Source organism: Pleurodeles waltl, chromosome 6 (genome assembly GCF_031143425.1).
Source record: "Pleurodeles waltl isolate 20211129_DDA chromosome 6, aPleWal1.hap1.20221129, whole genome shotgun sequence".
NCBI classification, from domain to species: domain Eukaryota; kingdom Metazoa; phylum Chordata; class Amphibia; order Caudata; family Salamandridae; genus Pleurodeles; species Pleurodeles waltl.
In genome coordinates this window covers 1,190,831,766-1,190,850,947 of record NC_090445.1, presented here as the reverse complement: position 1 = coordinate 1,190,850,947, position 19,182 = coordinate 1,190,831,766, and the positions used below count along the sequence as shown (strand labels likewise).

General features: G+C 41.3%; 1 protein-coding gene across 2 annotated transcripts in view; it reads left to right on the top strand.

The window, feature by feature from the left end:
* The window catches only part of TM9SF3 (transmembrane 9 superfamily member 3), a 343,971-nt gene that overhangs the window by 278,613 nt on the left and 46,176 nt on the right, over nucleotides 1–19,182 (top strand). For both annotated transcript variants that reach the window (XM_069240441.1, XM_069240440.1), the window contains exons 11-13: nucleotides 12,860–12,928; nucleotides 13,044–13,190; nucleotides 14,276–14,359. In XM_069240441.1, the coding sequence (XP_069096542.1) occupies nucleotides 12,860–12,928; nucleotides 13,044–13,190; nucleotides 14,276–14,359 (300 nt within the window). The remainder of the gene's footprint in view (nucleotides 1–12,859; nucleotides 12,929–13,043; nucleotides 13,191–14,275; nucleotides 14,360–19,182) is intronic.

Sequence of the window (19,182 nt, the reverse complement as noted above, 5' to 3'; positions counted from 1 at the left end):
AGCCTAGACAGGACTGGCACACAACGAGCCACTAACAATGGTGCGGGGAGGAACCAGAACAAACCAAGCAGGTTTATGAAGGCACTGACATGGGGCAACACATCAGACTGGCAGGCCTCTGATCGAAGTGCAGGAAAACCGAAAATTAGAAATTGCTGGTGGCACCGCTCCAATGACCGCAGTAACCACTCGGGAGCCTGATCCAGGGAAAACGCTACTTATAACAGATGTGTGACATCAGTAGGGGCAGGGTGAACCTATCAATTGAATAGTTGCATGGAGGGAATGCAGGGGAATCACTAGGTAAACACATAGGCCTTCGGCCTACATACAAAATATCATTATACTCAGTTTTTGTGACTGGGCTAGATCACACTGGCGTGCGGACCATGGAGGACACAATCTCCCCTGTAAATTACAGTTTGTTAGAGGCCAGTGATTTAGTTCCATAATCCTGGTGTTCCTGACATGCTACACCCCAGCTGGAAAGGGAAGGGAAGGGTAGAGTATTCAGTAGCAAGTAGATATAAGTAAACATCACACACAGAGAGTTCAGGGTCCTTACCCAGGGGGAGTGGAGGTTGGTTCTCAGCAGCTAATGTTAAATTTGTTATTTCTTTGTGTAACATTAGCATACAGGAGGCACACAAACAAATCGCAGCAAAACAAACCCGTTGGATGTAGCAATGTAGTGCACAATCAAGCACAATTAGAAAGGCTCATGATAGGGTCCCGAACTGTATTTTGTTGATGAGGGACCCAGTGTTTTGTGCTGAATTAAGAACAGTAGTGGAATAGTACTTCTCAGACAACTGGTGGGCATTTAAGATCAGGGCAAATGAGTGGAAAGTACCCAAAGTAGTTTTGCGGGGGAATGCCTTAATAAAACTTAAGGTATATTAGCCTGACTTTTGAAGTGGGAAAGGCCAAGGTCTATAATCATGACATTGGAGAATATGAGGAGAGACAGTTGCGATCCAAGCCACAATTAACAGTACACCACAGCACTATTTAACAGTACTCTAACTACAAGCAACCTAGGAGAATTAGTGACACACACTTTTTTACATGTTGATACTACTGAAGATTACAAACCGACATGTGGCAGACCTGGAGAGAGACCTATCTAATGAGCAGCTGACGCTGGCCATTAAGAAAACACCTAGGGATAAAACACTGTGAACTGATGGCCTGCCACTGGAATTCCATCATGTAAATGCAGAGCTCCTCTATGAGAGATTATTTGAAGTCTTTAGAGAGGCTAGATTACTAGGGGAACTCCCACAGCCCATGCATGAAGTGATCCTAGTAATGATGGTCAAACTGGAACTGGACGCTACAAAGCTTGCACCATTGTATGTTAAATGTCAGCATCAAGGTGTTGTCCAAAATATTATCTAGCAAATTGCAAAGATTAATCACATTTTTAATACAGGAGGATCAGTATGGTTTTATAGCAGCCAGGAGTACTTTCATGAATATTCATAGACTTACACGTTATGCCACCAATACAGGGTTCATATGATGAATTGGTATTGGTTGCCTTGGGTATCAAAAAGGAATTTTATATAATATGCTGGGAGTATGTGTGGCAGTACTCAAAAATGGGTGTTGGCCTCAAATTCCTGAGTTGGGGTCTCTTTGCTCTACTCGGACTCCACAGCTAGGGTTAGATCAGGCGGGTTTGTTTCAGAGAGGTGCAACATTGACAGGGCAACAAGGTAGGGCTACCTGCTCTCACCCACCTTTTTTGCCTTGGCTGTGAAGCCCCTAGCCGTTAATTTTGCACACTGTACTGCAGCAGTGAGAAACTCTGGTAGGTGAGACAGAGCATATAAGCAAGGACGTACTTGTGCTGTTTCAGCAATACCACAGTTGCTGGCCAAGTTGAGAAGGTTCTTTAGTGTTTTTGGGTTAATTGTAGCGGGAAGGCCCATGGAGTTCATGCCTACGTTGGGATTGTGGTGGGAACTAGACAAGTTCCATAGGAATAGAGGTCACACACACAGCAGACAAACAATATGATTATAATAGGGGCACACTGCTGGTGGGTTTGAGGCCTCTGTTGCCTTGTGGAAAAAGTTGTCACTGTCGGTCAAAGGCAGGATTTCCGATATTGACAAATAGTGTTTCTGCCGCGTTGCCTCTATGTTCCCTCTAGCTCTCCTGCACCTGATTTCTAGCTAAGCAGGCTTTGAACAGGGGGTCAGTCGCCTAGACCTTTCGGTTTTTGCAGGCTTGAAAATGGTAGCCAGGCTCCTGCAGAGCGCGTCATAGCCCAAGTATTAACAACCATATCCTCCGTGTTTAGGTTCAAAATAGCACAGGGGGCACTAGCTCTAGTCTTTACTTGGTTGATCAAGTGAGGGAGTCAACATAGTCAACAAATGTGTGCTAACTATCCAGATTTTGAGATGCTGAATACGTCTTTTTTTGCTGATTCTCAGATATAATCTTTGGCTTTTATTGAATGGAGGCCAGTCTTCCATTGTACATCCTCACCCTCTGCTTTATTCCGTACAGAAAAGCTTAACTTTTGTGTAGAAGTTAAAGTTGCACTTTTAAGGCTGAATTTGCTTTATCCTTGTATGCTGCTGCTGTGTCTTGTTAGGAGTAAAAGATCTGAACCTTTTTTATATGCCTGAGCGTTAGGAGCAAGGGTTCCTAGGATCTGGCTGCAGTGAGATTAAAGACCTTAATATGCCATTAGTGGATCCCGACCAGCCTTCGATTAGGTGTGAAGATTCTTTTATGAGGATATTAGGTATGCTTATATTTGCTTAAACTAAAGAACATTTGATTTGCCAGCTCCCCAGATCCTTCTAAAAGGTTTCAGATCCGATTCTTAACCCAGCATGATTTCTTTATGAAATGAGGCAGTGTCCAAATGGAGAGAACAAGACAGCATGGAATGATTACTTATAAGAGTGACAAATGGCAAGTTATAATTTAGGTTTGTACTTTTGAGATTAGTCTTGGCAACTAGAAGGATTGTTGTCCATTGGTTGTCCACTACAGGACCTACTTTTTAACATGTAATAGGGATTGGGTTGAGTAGGCACTTGCAGAGCAAAGTCGAATGCAGGAGGTCAGAACTGATTATCCACTCGAGGATAGAGGAATGTTTTTCTTATAGCATGGACAGGAATATTTGCCTGCACATTCCCTCCCATGATTCCAAAGGCTTTAAGCTAGGTGAAATGAGAACCATGTCGGACCAGACTATTTGCCCAGTGGTGGCCCAGAAGATACTGGTGCACATTGCTACTTCTTTCAGAAAAACTCTAAAATATAGTCTGTTGGGTAGCCAACTTTTTAACTCTGCACAAGGGTCAGGTTCTTCATTCCAGCCTGAAATCTTCCAGTTTATCGGATTGGCTTCTGAACACAGAGTTCCATCTCCTGAATACTCCAGAAGGTTGAAGAGCAATTTTTCTCAAAAGGAAAGCTGAAATGACAATTGCAACATAAAATGCCAAATTGAAACATTTTTTTCTGTGCTGTTCCGAAACAGCATCCACCATAATTCTTTGTTACCAGAGCAAGTTCGTTTAGTTTAGTTTAGTTTAGCTTGGAGTTTGTAAAGCGCATGGCTACCTGAAGGCCTCCCAGCGCTAGAGCGGAAGCAAAACGACAAGGAGGCATCTTATGCTGTGAACAGAGGGTCTTCAAATTCTTACGAAAGGACATTTCTTGACCATCCTGGTGGAGCTCCAAGGGAAAGGAATTCCAGAGATTGAGGCTCTAAATACTAAAGATCGACCTCCCCATCTTGCTTTCTTAATCTGTGGAACCTTAGGGAAGCTGTCAAGGATCTAAGAGCTCTTTGAGGGATGTAGGGTGTTGCAGTCTGTTTAAGGCAGGCCGGACCCTTATTATTCAGAGCTCTGTGCAAAGTGCAGAGGGCCTTGAAGTTGTTCTGTTGTTCCACAGGAAATTGTGTACTTAATACACTAAAAAAAGGTACTGGTCTCTGTCATGCTTCAATAAAAGTCCATTTAATTACAATATCACGCTTCAACTGATCCTCTCAGCTGCTATCACTTTGGTCTAGCAGACTTATTAAGAAGATTCTCAAAGTTCTGTCTAGGTTAAATCCTCCAATCAAAAGTAGCCCGTTTCATGGCACCCGAGTATAGTCCTTCCTCAGCTGATGAAATGTCCCTTCAAACCTATGCATAAAGCAGACTGGGAGGTTGATTTACATCTTAGAAACAAAGTTGAAAAAAATCAGTCAAAAAGCTGAGGGGGTAGCTCTTCTCTGGATAAGCGCCAGGCTGGCATGGAAAGAAAAGAACTGCCCTGAGCGCACTGGGGTGGGACCTATATAGGACCCGCGACATCATAGCTTGTGCGGACAACGATGGGCGCGGAGCCGATCAACAGCACCTAATAGTGCACAGGGGTACTTTTTGAGAAAAATCTCCAGATCCAGACTGATGGCTGGGAGAAATATTAAGGTGAGGAATCTGCAACTAGATATTGTCTCTGCTAGATAAGATGTTACCAAAGGTAAGTAACTTGTCCTTCACCATCAAAGAATCACCAATGCATTTTCAGATTGGCAGTCATGGTAAGAAGGACCCCCGGTTCATCCCGAAAGTTCCATTATTCTTTCATCTTAATTAATGAGCCAGTGATTCTGAAGGCATTATCTCAAAATCCTAATGATGTGGCAAATAGAGCCCTTCTTAGTCTCAATTTCAGACAATACATCAGATTTTACATAAAACAAAGACAAGAAATTGACCAGCTCTTAGTAGCTTATGGTCCTTCCAGAAGGTAACCTGCCCTTTCTAACCAGTGTGTTGCACTTTGGGTTTTTGCGGCCATTGCCATGAGAAAACAGAACATTCTTTAGACAAGAAAGTTAAAGCACATTACACTAGAAGTATATGCACATTTAATATTTACGTCCGGCCTTTGTGAGAGCGTCAGCTATATCTCAAGGTCTATTTTTTTTTTTTTACATTTATTTTTACAAAGCCGTTCATAATTTATAAACGTACAGGGGCTTTTGGTTGGTGTCTATCGATCTATTAGTATGTAATTCATTCACATTTTGCTTTTGCCCACTACCAGAATAAATCATGGGCAGTAGATAAACCCTCGTTACCAATTGGGGCCCTTCAGTGTTTGTGTTTGCCAAAAGTCTATGCACAGTGTTAACCTCTTATAACAAATAGTACATTCCTCTTCAATGACGACAAAGCTGGTTCATTTGTGATTGCACGTACGTTTTCATTTAGGTGGTGATTTAAATCTAACTTATTTGCAGTTGTTATAAAGTGATCTTGCAACATTGTAGCTGCTTGCAATTTTATTGCTTGGTTAGTTGGTAATCTATGCCTCTCTCCTTCGCAAATAATAAAATTAATGCTTTCTATAAAAATAATAAAATATGAATCTCACTCCCTTCCTAGGGCAAGAGCTATTGGTTTGACAATGCCTGTTATATATTTTTTTTTCATAAAGAATCCCTCTTCCTGACTTAGCTAATATTTCATTAATAAATTACTAATTATTCTGGTCATGCACTGCAAAATGTTTCTGACCCTGCGATGGTCTTTATGCAATTGCAAAATCGATCTGCCTTGTCTGGTGTATTATGGCATCTGACTGCTCCCCGACCTTCAGCCCTAACAAAAGACTTTTGTCAGTTTGTTGTAACATAATCTACATATTCACTTTTAGATCACAATGCTGCTCAGGTTTTTGTTTTGTGATATATTAATGCTTTTTTCTTAATACGGATAATAAATGGAGCAAGCATGGTTCTTGACTTGTTAAAGTAGATTTTCACAAATTCGCATTGTGTACACTGATGTTCATTATGAGTAAACATACTAGTTCAGGAAAACTAAAAACACAACTTTCTTTCCAGACAAGTTGGTATCTACGACCTGAGCCGCCTTTCTTCTGAAAGTGGTGACCTTTTCATGTCATGCAAAACATCACCCTCTCTGCCTTTTTCATTCCACTTCATCCCTGTAATGAAGAGGTAAGGCTCAACCGGTTAGATCCGAAAAGAGCTGTCAGTTTTTACATTGATAGTACTAAACCCTATCAGATGGACAATCAGCTTTTTATTGGATTCACTGGAGCAAAAAATGCAAGGCCGTGCAGAAGAGGACAGCCTCTTGTTGAATCATGCCCTGTATCAAAATCCACTGCTCTCTGACCTAGAGGCAGCTCCTGAAGGATTACCGGCTCATTCCGCCTGAGCCAAGATTGCTACCTCTGCATTGGGACATACGATGTCAGTTCTGGATATTTGCCAGGTTGCACTTGGGCATATCTTCATACATTGATAAAGCACTACTGCCTTGACAGCCAGGTCCATTGAGAAGGGCATTTTGCCCGCTCTGTCATGCAGGACTTTTTGGTCTGAGCCAATTCACAGACCCACCCCTAGGAGGGTACTGCTTTGGCATTGATCTAAAACAGTGAGGAAACTGTGGTTAGTGGTATCCATCAGAAGTAAAAACTACTTACCTTATGTAACACACTTTCTTGTCGATACTCTATCTAACCTCTAATTCCTCACTGACCCTCCCATTCTTTCCATTCTGTGAACTGGGTTCTTTTCTCGATCTACAAAAGTCTAGGGATCTGCACGCTGTCAGAGTCAATCTGCTAATGGATGCAGACAGCCTTAGAAAGCAACTGACATTGATGTGCATGGGTTATACCTATGCTGCTCAGCATGTCACTCCTGGAGCGGATCAGTGCTGGTGCAGAGACTCATGACGCACCTATTGGTGTGGATGGGACCAGCTTAAGATTTTCCAGAATGGTCTGAGGCCTAAGAAATATTAAAAAGGTGAGGAATGCTCATACCCACACATCTTGGGGCTATATCAAAGTCGTAAAGGTGTGGTGTTAACTGGAAAGCTTAAACTCAACCAAGCAAAATGCTCACTCAGCACATCAGCAACAACAGTGTTCCTGGGACCTCAAATATCTATAGAGCATGGAAGGATAACACCTTGACTAAGGCAACATGCTTGCTTCCCTGTTCAGATCCATTCACTCGCATGACTTCTGCACAGTTTACAATTGAAGTCTCTTCTGGGATCCATGTTACTATGCATTCCACGGATGCTAAGCTGTTGTCTGTACATGTGAGTAGCCATAGAGGGACTGGCTGCCTGGTGGCAGTGGTATACTGGGATCAAACAGTGGACTGAAGTAGTGCATGGCAATCGAGCCTCTTCAAAGGTGTTTTTTCACAGTTGGGATCCCTGACTGTGGGCAACATGCTGTAAAGAGCCAAATTCCAAACTTAATGCAATTGTGTAACTGGTCCAAAGATGAAACCGCTCTGAATTTCAACTTCTCTGAGTCACGAGGGTAGCTTTCTTGTTGTGACACACACATGCACACTTGGCATCCTGAAACGGAAGTCGAGATTTTTCTGTTCTTTGGCACAGAGTGTTTGCATATGATTTTCTGCTAATTATCCAGATTTTTCAATTTATGTAGATGAATTGGGAGTCTTGTACAATTCTCCTGAATGCTTCACCCCGAGACAGACAACATTGTTTCAAAGAGCTTTGGCCATGGTCTTTAGGCAGCCTGATAACCTTCAGTCCAGAGCAGCAGCTTCCTGTAGGCAACTCAAATTTTGCACCATGATTCAGCATCACTGCAGCTGCAAGGCCTGCCTACAAATGACTTGCTTCCTTTAGTAATGTAGAATCGTACATTACTATTCTATAGTCAAGTCTACTGCCAAGACACAATTTCGAATAAGTCTTGTTTTAGTGACAGCCTAAACACTCGTTGGCTAGATTAGAGAAGATTCTACCATATGTTTTGATTATCGGCTAAATCAGAACAAAAATACTCATCCATTCATCACCACTTGGTGGCTGTGTCCGGGTACCACGTACATATTATATTGTCTAATTTTTACCAAAAGCTGGATAAATAATTTATGAACAGCTTATTTCACACTTCACTACAGTAAAAGGTCGTTTTCAATCAATCCATGAAGCAATCCTTCAACACATCTTGGATAATGACTGTTTCTTGCAGTAAGCTTCTTGAGGCTGATCATGCAACTGAACGCTCCTACAAATAAGAGTATCCTGCATGAGAATGAACCTGTGCCTCATACCTCAAATGGGGGTGTCTTCTAATCTGAAACAATGAGTATGCCAACATTTATCCCAATCCTGCTTCTGTGGGAAAGAAGGCTCTTCACTTGTAGGTCCTTAAAAATGGCTGGATGACCCCTTCTAGTGAAGGTGGGTGCTTCCTACACTACAGCTATGATGATAATGGCTCTTCTCTGTACATACGCTCCTTTAATGGAACATACTCCAAGGAGCTGCCTGGACAACAGTACTATTTTATCAAGCACCACTGTCTGGGTCTACAAACAAGGATAAAATAAAAAACGAGACAGTTTGTGCTCTGGAACCTGTTTAACTAAAATGGAATAATCTTAAATATTCCCGCCTACAAGTATTAATGTTTTTATATTTTGCAGCCTAAAGCAACTATGTAAATCTATAAAATATCCAATGCTGGAGAAGAAAAGTATGTGTGGCTGAAGTTCTCCAGATTTTGTACCTTTTATAAATTAATGTGCAACTCTTTCATCTGCCCTTGTCTATGAGGCTCCTCTCTGCTTCTTCCTTTTGCTTACTTCTTCCACTCCCTTTGCCCAAGTTTTGGTCACAGAGAATGGGGGTTAGGCTTCCATACGTACTGCTAAAAAATGTTCCTTTGCATCTAGGTAACATTGCTGCAACGATTCCAAATGTGACGGAATCAAGATTGTAGAATTTTATTAAATATCTATTGGTCCACAGGACAGGATGTCCTCCAAGGTCTAATTCTCCTGTTAAAAAAGCCATGCAGTGAGAGGGCAAATTATGGAATCATTCTCAATATGTCGGAGCTCTGGAAATACCTTTGCTGATTAAGCCAGAACTCATTTTATACCGAGATTTGGATTCTACCCAAGCGCTTATTTTGCTACCATTCTGTTTGTAATTAGAAGGAAATCAGTGGGTTCAAGGTTAGAATGCTCCTTGAGTTTGATCATACTGTATATCCACTGACTGTTTCGCCATTATTAATCCTTTTCTTTAAACACTGGGCCCACTTTTCCAGTGGACAAAAATACAAATGAAAACTTGTCCCTGATCCCAAACAATGTCTCCTAGATGTTGGAATTCCAAGCCCCTGCCTAATTAGTGATAGAATACGAATCAATGAAATGCACTACATCTTAAAGATCTGTAGTGTGAGGTAAGTAACTTACTGTTGATATGCTTCACATAGAGGTATTCTTGAATGAGAAGTGTGTGCTCTCATAAGGTTTCCTTTTATTCATTTGCACTACTTAAAAGCAATAAAAATATGTGCAGAAAAATGCCTAATTTATTTTCGTGATAGAACTGGAAAACAAAGTATTTGTTTGATAGTAATCACGACAACTCCTTCAGAAGTCACCAGAAAGAGCTGTCAGATGAAAACCAGTGCAGAGCCTGCAGTCAAGCCCCAGAAACTATTGGGCACATAATCTGTACTTGCCCAGCATTCCAGAATGAGCGAAGGGACAAACTGTGTCACTGTTTCAGTAGGAGTACCTACCCGCAGGCAAGCAGTATTTGTATGTTTTAATGGAGCCAACATTAGTTTAAATGCACAGATGATAACATGTTTGTCTCGTTGGAAAAAACTCTTTGTGCAAATCACAGTTGATGGAAATAATCCACACAGATGAGCTTTACGGTGTTATACTGACTGCTCTTTGAGTGAACACTATAAGCAATTAAGCATTTAATGCCCATCACGTTGCAAATGTATATTCATACGTTTATGCAATGGTTTTTATTTACTAAGCATATAATAAAAGTTATTTGTTTTGATTGAAGGACTGTCAAATTGTTTCTTCTTTATTATTATCTTTATTCATATTCTTTGTCATGTCAAGTTCTAGCCAGCCAACACATGTTACTCAGATGTTGGAAACCAATGACTTAACAGGGTTGTGGAATACCTATAGCCCGACGCCCAGTACATATTGTTTGGGCTCAAGGAGAACACGTTTTCATGATTATTTTGTCCTTGGGACAAGTAGGCGTAACCCCATGCAGCACACACCCTTTGGCTGACTGTTTACAGTACCACATTATAGAGCAGGAATGGGATTGTCTGCAGTTGAGACAATATTTTTGTCCATATATTTGTTGTTCGCGCTTGTATAAATGGTTCATTAATGCAAAGCCTTTGTTATTAGGGTGAGCACTCTAAATACATATAAGCTCAGACTGCGCTACTGACCGTGGTTCCAGTAAAAAAAAATATATATATAAAAATGTGTACACACATTTGCAAAGTTTAACAATATGAGGCTACGTGTTACGTTGCCAAAATGCCCTCTGATTAAATGCAAATATTTGTGGAAGCTTGAAAGCAAGAGTGATGATTCTTTGCTTTAAAAATAAAATGTTCACAAAAAAGCAACTAGGAAAAAAATGTTTTGTTAAATTACTGTGAAATTGTTGGTACTATTTCTCTAAAGCATCATTCAGTAAAATGTTTTGATGCATGCTAGTAATTACCAAAAATGTTCATAATAAAACATCAGTAAAACCATTTTCAACAAGATTATGGCAAACATGAAAATAAACAAGCATTGGCAAAGCCAATAGATCTGTCCCCGGCAAGTAGTCTTTTTGTTTTGTCAATGTATGTTTTATTTTGACATGACTTTTGTAAACCTTCATTGTTGTGATGGCTGCCGGGCCTTCACTATTGTAAGAAACATTGGCAAAAACAAACATTTTTTTGTCTGAAAAAGCACACATTGCCACAGTAGTTTCTGGCACTGAACGAAACTTTGTGTGCCAATATACTCTGTGAAAGAGCAGAGTACTGTCACTCACAGTGAAGGCAGCTAATAGATGAATAGATAAAAGAGAGAGCCTTTTAATAACAAAAGGTCTTGGTTACCGCCAGACCTAATTAGGGGGCCAAGAATTAAAGAAAGTCACAATAGTGCACACATGGTATATGCCTTTGCCTTAGTGCAGATTTACATGTTTCATTAATTCACAAGAATTTACAGAAGCCGACCAGGTAATCATATTCATAGATATTTGTGAACTGTATTTTAACACAAATATGTATGTTATTTACTCATGCGAAAATATGTTGAGTGTTTACAAGCTCACTTTCCCTCCAACCACTTTTACCTCAACCCTGAAAGAAGTTTAAGTGCTGCCCCTGTCAAGAGTAAATATCCAGCCTTTCCCAGTATAGGAAAAGATCAGAGTAGAGCTGGTGAAAACCCATAAAACATGCAAGTTAATGCATTTGCACAGACTCAAAAGGGCATTCCAACCCTGGAACCTTTGCGTGCTGCTACCTCCAACCCCAATATGTAGATCTGCGTAAAGGTGGCAATATAAAGAAACTGCTAGCATTTAAGCCCTATGCCGTGGCATAGTCCGAGAGACGATTAGCAGGGCACTGATATAATGAGATTGCTGCCATAATTTGTCGCCGCTATACATGGTACCAAAGGGACAAGTAGGCATTTTTTTTACAGGACAAGAAGCTTTATGAAGGAACATGTCCTATGGACAAGTAGATATTTTATTAAATTCCACAACCCTGAGCTTTATCACAGCTTCTGTGACCGAATATTAAGGCAATCGACAACTGATTACTCAATCCAGAGTTTGGTTAAAGATGATACCTAGGTATACTCCACACTAAGGTGATGGACTAGGAGAGTGCTCTACTCTAGTTTCCTGCCACTTTTTAGACCCCTAAATTAATGTTTAAACATGTCTGCATATTCCAGTCTTCTATAGCCATACACTGGGTTGAAGAATCTCTTGACAATATCCTGAATATTTGGTTACAGAAGCCCTGATGAAGTCATGGGTTATTACTGTGTAACCAAACATATATTGAGTGACTAGAACTTGACTTGTGAAAGAGTAATGCCAGTACACCGATTTCAAAGATCTGAATACTTTCTGGTGATTTGTGAATGACTGTGTGTGATAACTGTTGAAAATGTGGCAATCGGACTTCCTCACTTGAGGAACATTTGTGTGGCTGCTCCTCCACTTTGCTGAACACCCTATCAAGGACACTAAAGACTTTTGGATATTAGTTATTTAGAAAGGAGTGCTCTGACTTTACTCTAGCCACCCAATTATATAATATTAATGGTATTTGTGGAAATGGTATATTTTATTCAGTGAAAGTCTCATTGCATTGGATATCACTAGCTCCCCTTCCAGCTGTTTTCAAATCTGAAGTCTGGCGAACTAGCTTAATACTTTCACTTGGTCTACATTTTTGCCAAGTAGCACTTAAGGATCTACATGTATTGCTGTTCATGGAATGTTGGATTGTTGCCTGCTGATCCAGCGATCTGAAACAGTGTACCAGAGATTTATCAGATAGCTATAGTGCTTTCAGTCCGTGAGGATGATGGAGCAAAATGAGGATTTCATGGATATTATGCAGCTGGAATATTAGCTGTGAAGGTTGCTGGAGATGTGCTTAAATCATAAGTCTGCAGAAGATGTGCTCAAACCACTGTGCAAAGAAATCTTTTACTTCAGCAGCCTGTTGTTGCATTACACCCTGCAAACAAAGTTAACATGTATTCCTTGTTTACAGTGTATGTACTTGTTGCCAATGACTAAATGGTAACATTTCCTTTACAAGTTATGAAAATCACAGGTGTGTTTGACCAGCGCCAGGGCTGGCTTGAAATATAAATTGTTGTATGTTATTATGTGTGTTTTTTCAATCCTTTACATTCTAAATGTCAGAATGTGCCACATTAAATTGGACAACTCCTTTTTATGTTTAGGTTCATGGAACCAGCAGTCATTGTCTGCTTGGGTGGAATTCTACCGTTTGGATCCATTTTCATCGAAATGTAAGTATAAACGTGTTAAAACAATAAATCTTAACATGATTTTTTTTCAATTAAACATGCAGTTTCCTTGCATAATATATGCATATTTAACAAGGTCTCATTTGATTTTATTTAGGTATTTTATTTTCACATCCTTCTGGGCTTATAAGATCTACTATGTCTATGGATTCATGATGTTGGTCCTCGTTATCCTCTGCATAGTTACTGTTTGTGTCACCATAGTATGTACATATTTCCTGCTAAATGCTGAGGATTACAGGTGGTAAGTATGTTAATATCTTCAACCTGAACGTGAAATGAGATGCAAAACATTTTAGTTAAACTATTTTTTATGTCAACATTTCGAACCTTCTTTAGGTTAAGTACAAACTTAGCCTGACCCTAGATTCATAGGGTACCTAGTGACCCTCAGTCACCTGGTACTTTCATTCGTGACTGATTGTTTTCTGTTTTTTTAGATGGCTAGGCAAGTTCATTGGAGTTGTTTAGTGCAGTGGCATAAACTACAACGTAATATACACAGATATCTGGAAAAACTGGGTCACACCAGAAACGGCGTGGCACATGGAGTCTGCTATTTTCTGATGCTGATGTAGGAAAAAAAGTACATCACACTCAGTAAATCTGTACTAATGTTTTTGTTTTACTCTTTTATTTTTTGAAGTAGTATTGTTCTTTTTTGTGGTGTCCCTGTACTCTGTTCGGATGACAGACTAGGTGTGAAGGATGTCTTCCGAGTTCTTTTCACTTAGGGAAGATATTAAGTGGCTGTCTTCTTGCATCCAAGTCCTGGCTTATTATTAGTGTAAGTCCGCTCTTGGTGTGAGTAATTTATGGCTTATCCCCAAGAAAGATATATATATATATTTTTTAATTCTTTTGGATGGGATGGGGTGCAATGTCTGGCTGTTGCCGGTGCAGAATTGGAGAAAGGAAAGCGATTGAGATGTTACTTCTGTAGTCTTGGCTGTCATCCACTTTCTACTCGTCTGCCTCCTGTTTGGTTGACTCAGTAAGACTTATCTTAAACAGTTCCTCCTGATTGTAGGCATTCTGTCATAAATAGAATGTATTCAGTTCCTTTATTTCACATTAAACCCCAATGTAGTCTTCTGTGCTTTGCAAATCCTGCTTAAAGCATGGCAGTAAAGCGGTGGATCTAATAGGAAGGTCTAATAATTTTAGAACAGTGTGGGTATATTCTTTACCCTGCAGCTTTGTCAAATTATACTGTGGTGTTTTCAACTGTATCTGTTTGTGCTTTTGTTTTTTATGTTTGCATTTTGGTATATATTATGATTGTACATCGCATATTCTAATTATATGCAATAAATCTTAATTTTATAGGCAATGGACGAGCTTTCTTTCTGCTGCGTCAACTGCAATTTATGTTTACATGTACTCATTCTACTACTACTTTTTCAAAACCAAGTAAGTGTTGATAACCTTTTAAGCACATTTGTTCAAAGTACCTTTGAGTATATTGATGTGTCCTTGTTGTTCTACTTGCCCTTTAGCTATGCATGTACCTCTATTATATACACAGTTAGGCTGCCAGAGGCGGGCCACACAGGAAAGTGTAAACAGATGTCTGCCTGGCTAGGTTCTGTTACGCAAAGACTAGCAGGATAAAATGTTTTTCGAGCATGAGGTCTTCATCTTATTACTAAGCATTGAACGTTCATGTACACGAGTAAAATATTAGAAACGTTTTGGAACACTGTTTTTTAAAAACATTTTAAAGGACTATAGTGATCAAACCTGATAAGCTAGGATTACGACACATTTTAGAGAGCCGAATGAGGCCTCCCCCTTTGAAGACCTGCCCAGAAATTTCTATTACTGTGAAGGATGCAACTCCTACTACAGAATCTCAACTCATTTTAATTTGAGCTTATGTTACAATAGAGGTTATTTAAACATGGCATTTTAAGACTATATTTTTCGTGGAAATGTTTCCAGTTTTCTTTTAGGTCTCTAGTTTTATTTCGTAGCATGATTGCATTTTCTACTTCATAAAGCCTTTTCATGATTGTTTGTGTGATATAATACAGTTTTCTGCAAGAGTATTTTCTTCCACTTTGGAACAGTTGGACTTCATTGATTCAGTTCTGGCCAGGACAGCGTCATTCAGATGTTCAAGGGTTGGTGCTTAAATAAAGTCAACTACATATTCACCATATTTTGTTCCTCTTGGCTGGACCCAGTAGAGGTCATCATTGATGAGGAGAATGCCCTGTTTAAGACTTCATATTTAAGGCAAGAGGCACCACACAGTATATTTGGTCCACCTTTCACCTTCAATCTCTATTCAGAAAATCGAATGCCAGGAGCTATGCAGGGTGGTTATTTATTTAGTAATGTATTTGCTAGAAGGTTAAGATTGTACAGAAGGAAGGAGACTTCCTATACCTACCAAGGAAGCCCCACATCAGTCTGGGCAAACCCACATAGCATTATCAGTGATAGCAATGGGGCGGACTCAGAGGTCACCCAAATGATTGTTTGGCAGGCAAACCTGCCACAAAAGGGGTACAGTTAACCTAAATCATAATGACTCCATCTGAACTCACCCAAATATAAAAAAATAAAAAAAACAGAGTGGGCTACTATGCTTGTTTTCACTAAACCCCCCGCGCACGTCACATTCTCACCCCTCCACCCATTCTCCCTAGAACCACTCCCCCAACTCGAGGACCGCCACCTCCCTAGGCCTTTAAAGAAATATGATGCAGGGGGACCGGGAACCACCACCACCTCCCTGAGGCTTTTGAGAAATATAGAGTGGGTGGAGCTCCCACCCCCACGCCCACCATCTCCCGGGTGCATTATTGCACTTGTGCTAAAAAAATCTGAGGGAAATCAGCTCCTCACAGGAGGGTTCTAGAAGGTGGTGAGAGCTGATTGGTTGTCTCTTAAGTTTCGTCCTTTTTTATAAAATGACTATAAGATGTTACTAAATTAAGGTGCCTCTGAGCATTATATACCATTGAGTATGGTTTTTGTATTACACCAGGGACTCCCATCTCGACGACATGGAATGATTCAAGCATGTGAATCTCTATGAAAGTTTCCAATACTGGAGAACTACAGTTACAGGTAAGTAACTTGTTTCTTCTGGCCTAATGGTCACGGTCTTGTGCTATCATTCAGTAGGCTGAAGGTTCAAATCCTAGTATTGCTTGGCAGTGTGTTTAATTATTTACTGGTGTTTTGACTGTTAAACCGTCCTAGTGATGGAACATTTGCATTTCTTTCCAATCACGTGCCTGGGTTGACTGTCATTGGTATGTCTGGAAGCATCACATTAAGGAGTCACATATGGCAAAAAAGGTTACAGACCTTCGCACTGAAAATTGAGGGTTCTACTTCAGGTGTGTTCGTGGTCATTTTCCTTCTTTAATTTCTTTTAAATTTCAGAAGTTTAAGGTTCATACTAAAATGGTGATCTCACTCTTTTTAATTGACAAAATTATTTTCAATTTGTCCAGAAATATCTCATTCTAAGCATATTATTCATCAAAGCCTAAATCGCTCTTAATCTCTCACACACTCCCTCAGGGTTGGGTGGTTTGGTGCATTTTACCATAGGGACTGACCACAGGACAGGCCCTACAGCTAACCCCACAATGCATGGCGAAAGGCCATGCTCTGAGCAAGGTGGGTGATTATAGGGGTTGGCCACAAGGCCTGCAGCCATCCACCGCATGCATGGTCCGAGGCAGTGAGCGGCACTGGTTGGATTAACATATAGTAATGAAAATTTATTTGTTAAAAAAAAAAACCCATAGAAATTCACCAAAAAAAAAAAGGGTTACGGGGACGTTATAGTTAGGAAGTACACACCTAGGAGGAAAAGAGAAAAAATACCCTATGTAACAACAAAAGAAAAATATATATATATATATATATATATATATATGTTCGATGGCATGTGTAGCTGCAGATACACATGCTGTGCATATCCCACCATCTAGTGTTGGGCTCGGAGTGTTACAAGTTGTTTTTCTTCGAAGAAGTCTTTTCGAGTCACGAGATCGAGGGACTCCTCCCATTTCGGCTCCATTGCGCATGGGCGTCAACTCCATCTTAGATTGTTTTCTTTCCGCCATCGGGTTCGGACGTGTTCCTCTGCGCTCCGTGTTTCGGTTCAGAAAGTTAGTTAGATATCGGAAAAATTTGACGGTATTGTTTGCGTTCGGTATCTGGTTAGTTATCAGAGATCGACACCGAATTTTGAAGAGCTCCGGTGGCCCTTCGGGGTTTCGATTCCCCGGCGGGGCCTGGTCGGCCCGACCACATGAGTCTACTAGACTAATGGAACGGACCCCATTCCGCTTCTGCCCCGAATGCCACAACAAGTATCCTTACACAGATCGAAATTTGGTCTGTGATTTGTGTTTGTCTCCCGAACACAAAGAGGATACCTGCGAGGCCTGTCGAGCGTTTCGATCGAGAAAAACGCTGAGGGACCGGAGAGCGAGAAGACTTCAAATGGCGTCGGCGCCGCCAGGACACCAAGACTTGGAGGAAGAAGAAACCTTCTCCATTGCTGACTCGGACGATGCCGAAATAGAACAGACGCCGAAAACCATGAGTAAAACAGCCCCGGCCAAAACTCACGTTAAAATCATCAGAGCCCAGGGGACGCCACCGCCGGCAGGCCATGGCTTAACCCAAAAAATCGGTGACCATCCATCGGCACCGAAAAAGGGCACACATGTGTCAAAGTCATCCGACTCCGGTCGAGATACCGGCACAGAAAAGACTCTGCCCGAGACACCGGGTCAGAACAATCTCGACATTGAGATACCGGCACCGAGATGACTCGGCACCGAGAGATCGGAACACCGAAACACAAAAAAATGGCTTTGGAGCCAAAAAGACGGTGGAAAAGGTTTTGATCCCGAAACATTCCAGCTTCGGAGACGAAAACAAGTTCCTACACCGAGGAACAAGGGCTTTCCACACAAATGCAAAGCCATAAATTCGGACAGGAGCTAGAGGCAGGGGAGCCAGATTATACACAGAGAAGGCTCCATATCCAAAAGGAGACAGGGAAGATAAGAACTCTCCCTCCTATAAGGATGAAAAGGAAACTGGCTTTCCAAGAGAAGGATAAACCACCACAAGCAAAGGTGGCAAAACAAGTAACTCCGCCACCATCACCTCAGCGCTCACCGCAATCATCCCCAATTGCTAGCCCACCTATGGTGCAGTCTCCAACACACACAAGCATGAGCCAAGATGACCCAGATGCATGGGATCTTTATGATGCGCCTGTGTCAGATAACAGTCCTGACTGTTACCCAGCAAGACCATCACCACCTGAAGACAGTACTGCTTACACGCAGGTGGTGTCCAGAGCAGCTGCTTTTCACAACGTGACACTGCACGCTGAACCTATCGAAGATGACTTTTTATTTAATACTCTGTCGTCCACACAGTCAGTACCAGAGTCTTCCAATGCTACCGGGAATGTTGAAACACGCAAAGCAAATATTTCAAGAACCCGGTAAAGGTAGGGCCATTACTCCTAGGGTGGAGAAAAAGTACAAGCCTCCACCAACAGACCCTATGTACATTACGCAGCAACTGACACCGGACTCAGTAGTAGTTGGCGCAGCACGTAAAAGGGGGAATTCACACACCTCCGGAGATGCACCACCACCCGACAAAGTCGCAAGTTTGACGCAGTGGGAAAAAGAGTGGCAGCACAAGCAGCCAATCAATGGCGCATTGCGAATTCACATGCTTTGCTGTCAAGATATGACAGAGCCCACTGGGATGAAATGCAACACTTTATTGAACATCTGCCCAAAGAATTCCAAAAATGTGCACAACAGGTGGTAGAAGAGGGCCAAAGTATCTCAAATAACCAGATACGTTCAGCAATGGACGCAGCAGACACAGCTGCAAGAACTGTAAATACAGCGGTGACAATTTGGAGACATGCATGGCTGCGCACCTCAGGATTCAAGCCCGAAATCCAACAGGCTGTGCTTAATATGCCTTTTAATGGACAGCAGTTGTTTGGGCCGGAAGTGGACACTGCTATCGAGAAGTTGAAAAAAGATACAGCTATGGCCAAGGCCGTGGGCGCACTCTACTCCCCACAGAGCAGAGGCACTTTTAGGAAGACACAATTTAGAGGGGGGTTTCGGGCTCAAACCACAGAACCCTCAACTTCACAAACCAGGCCCACATACCAGAGCCAGTATCAGAGAGGTGGCTTTCGGGGACAATACAGAGGG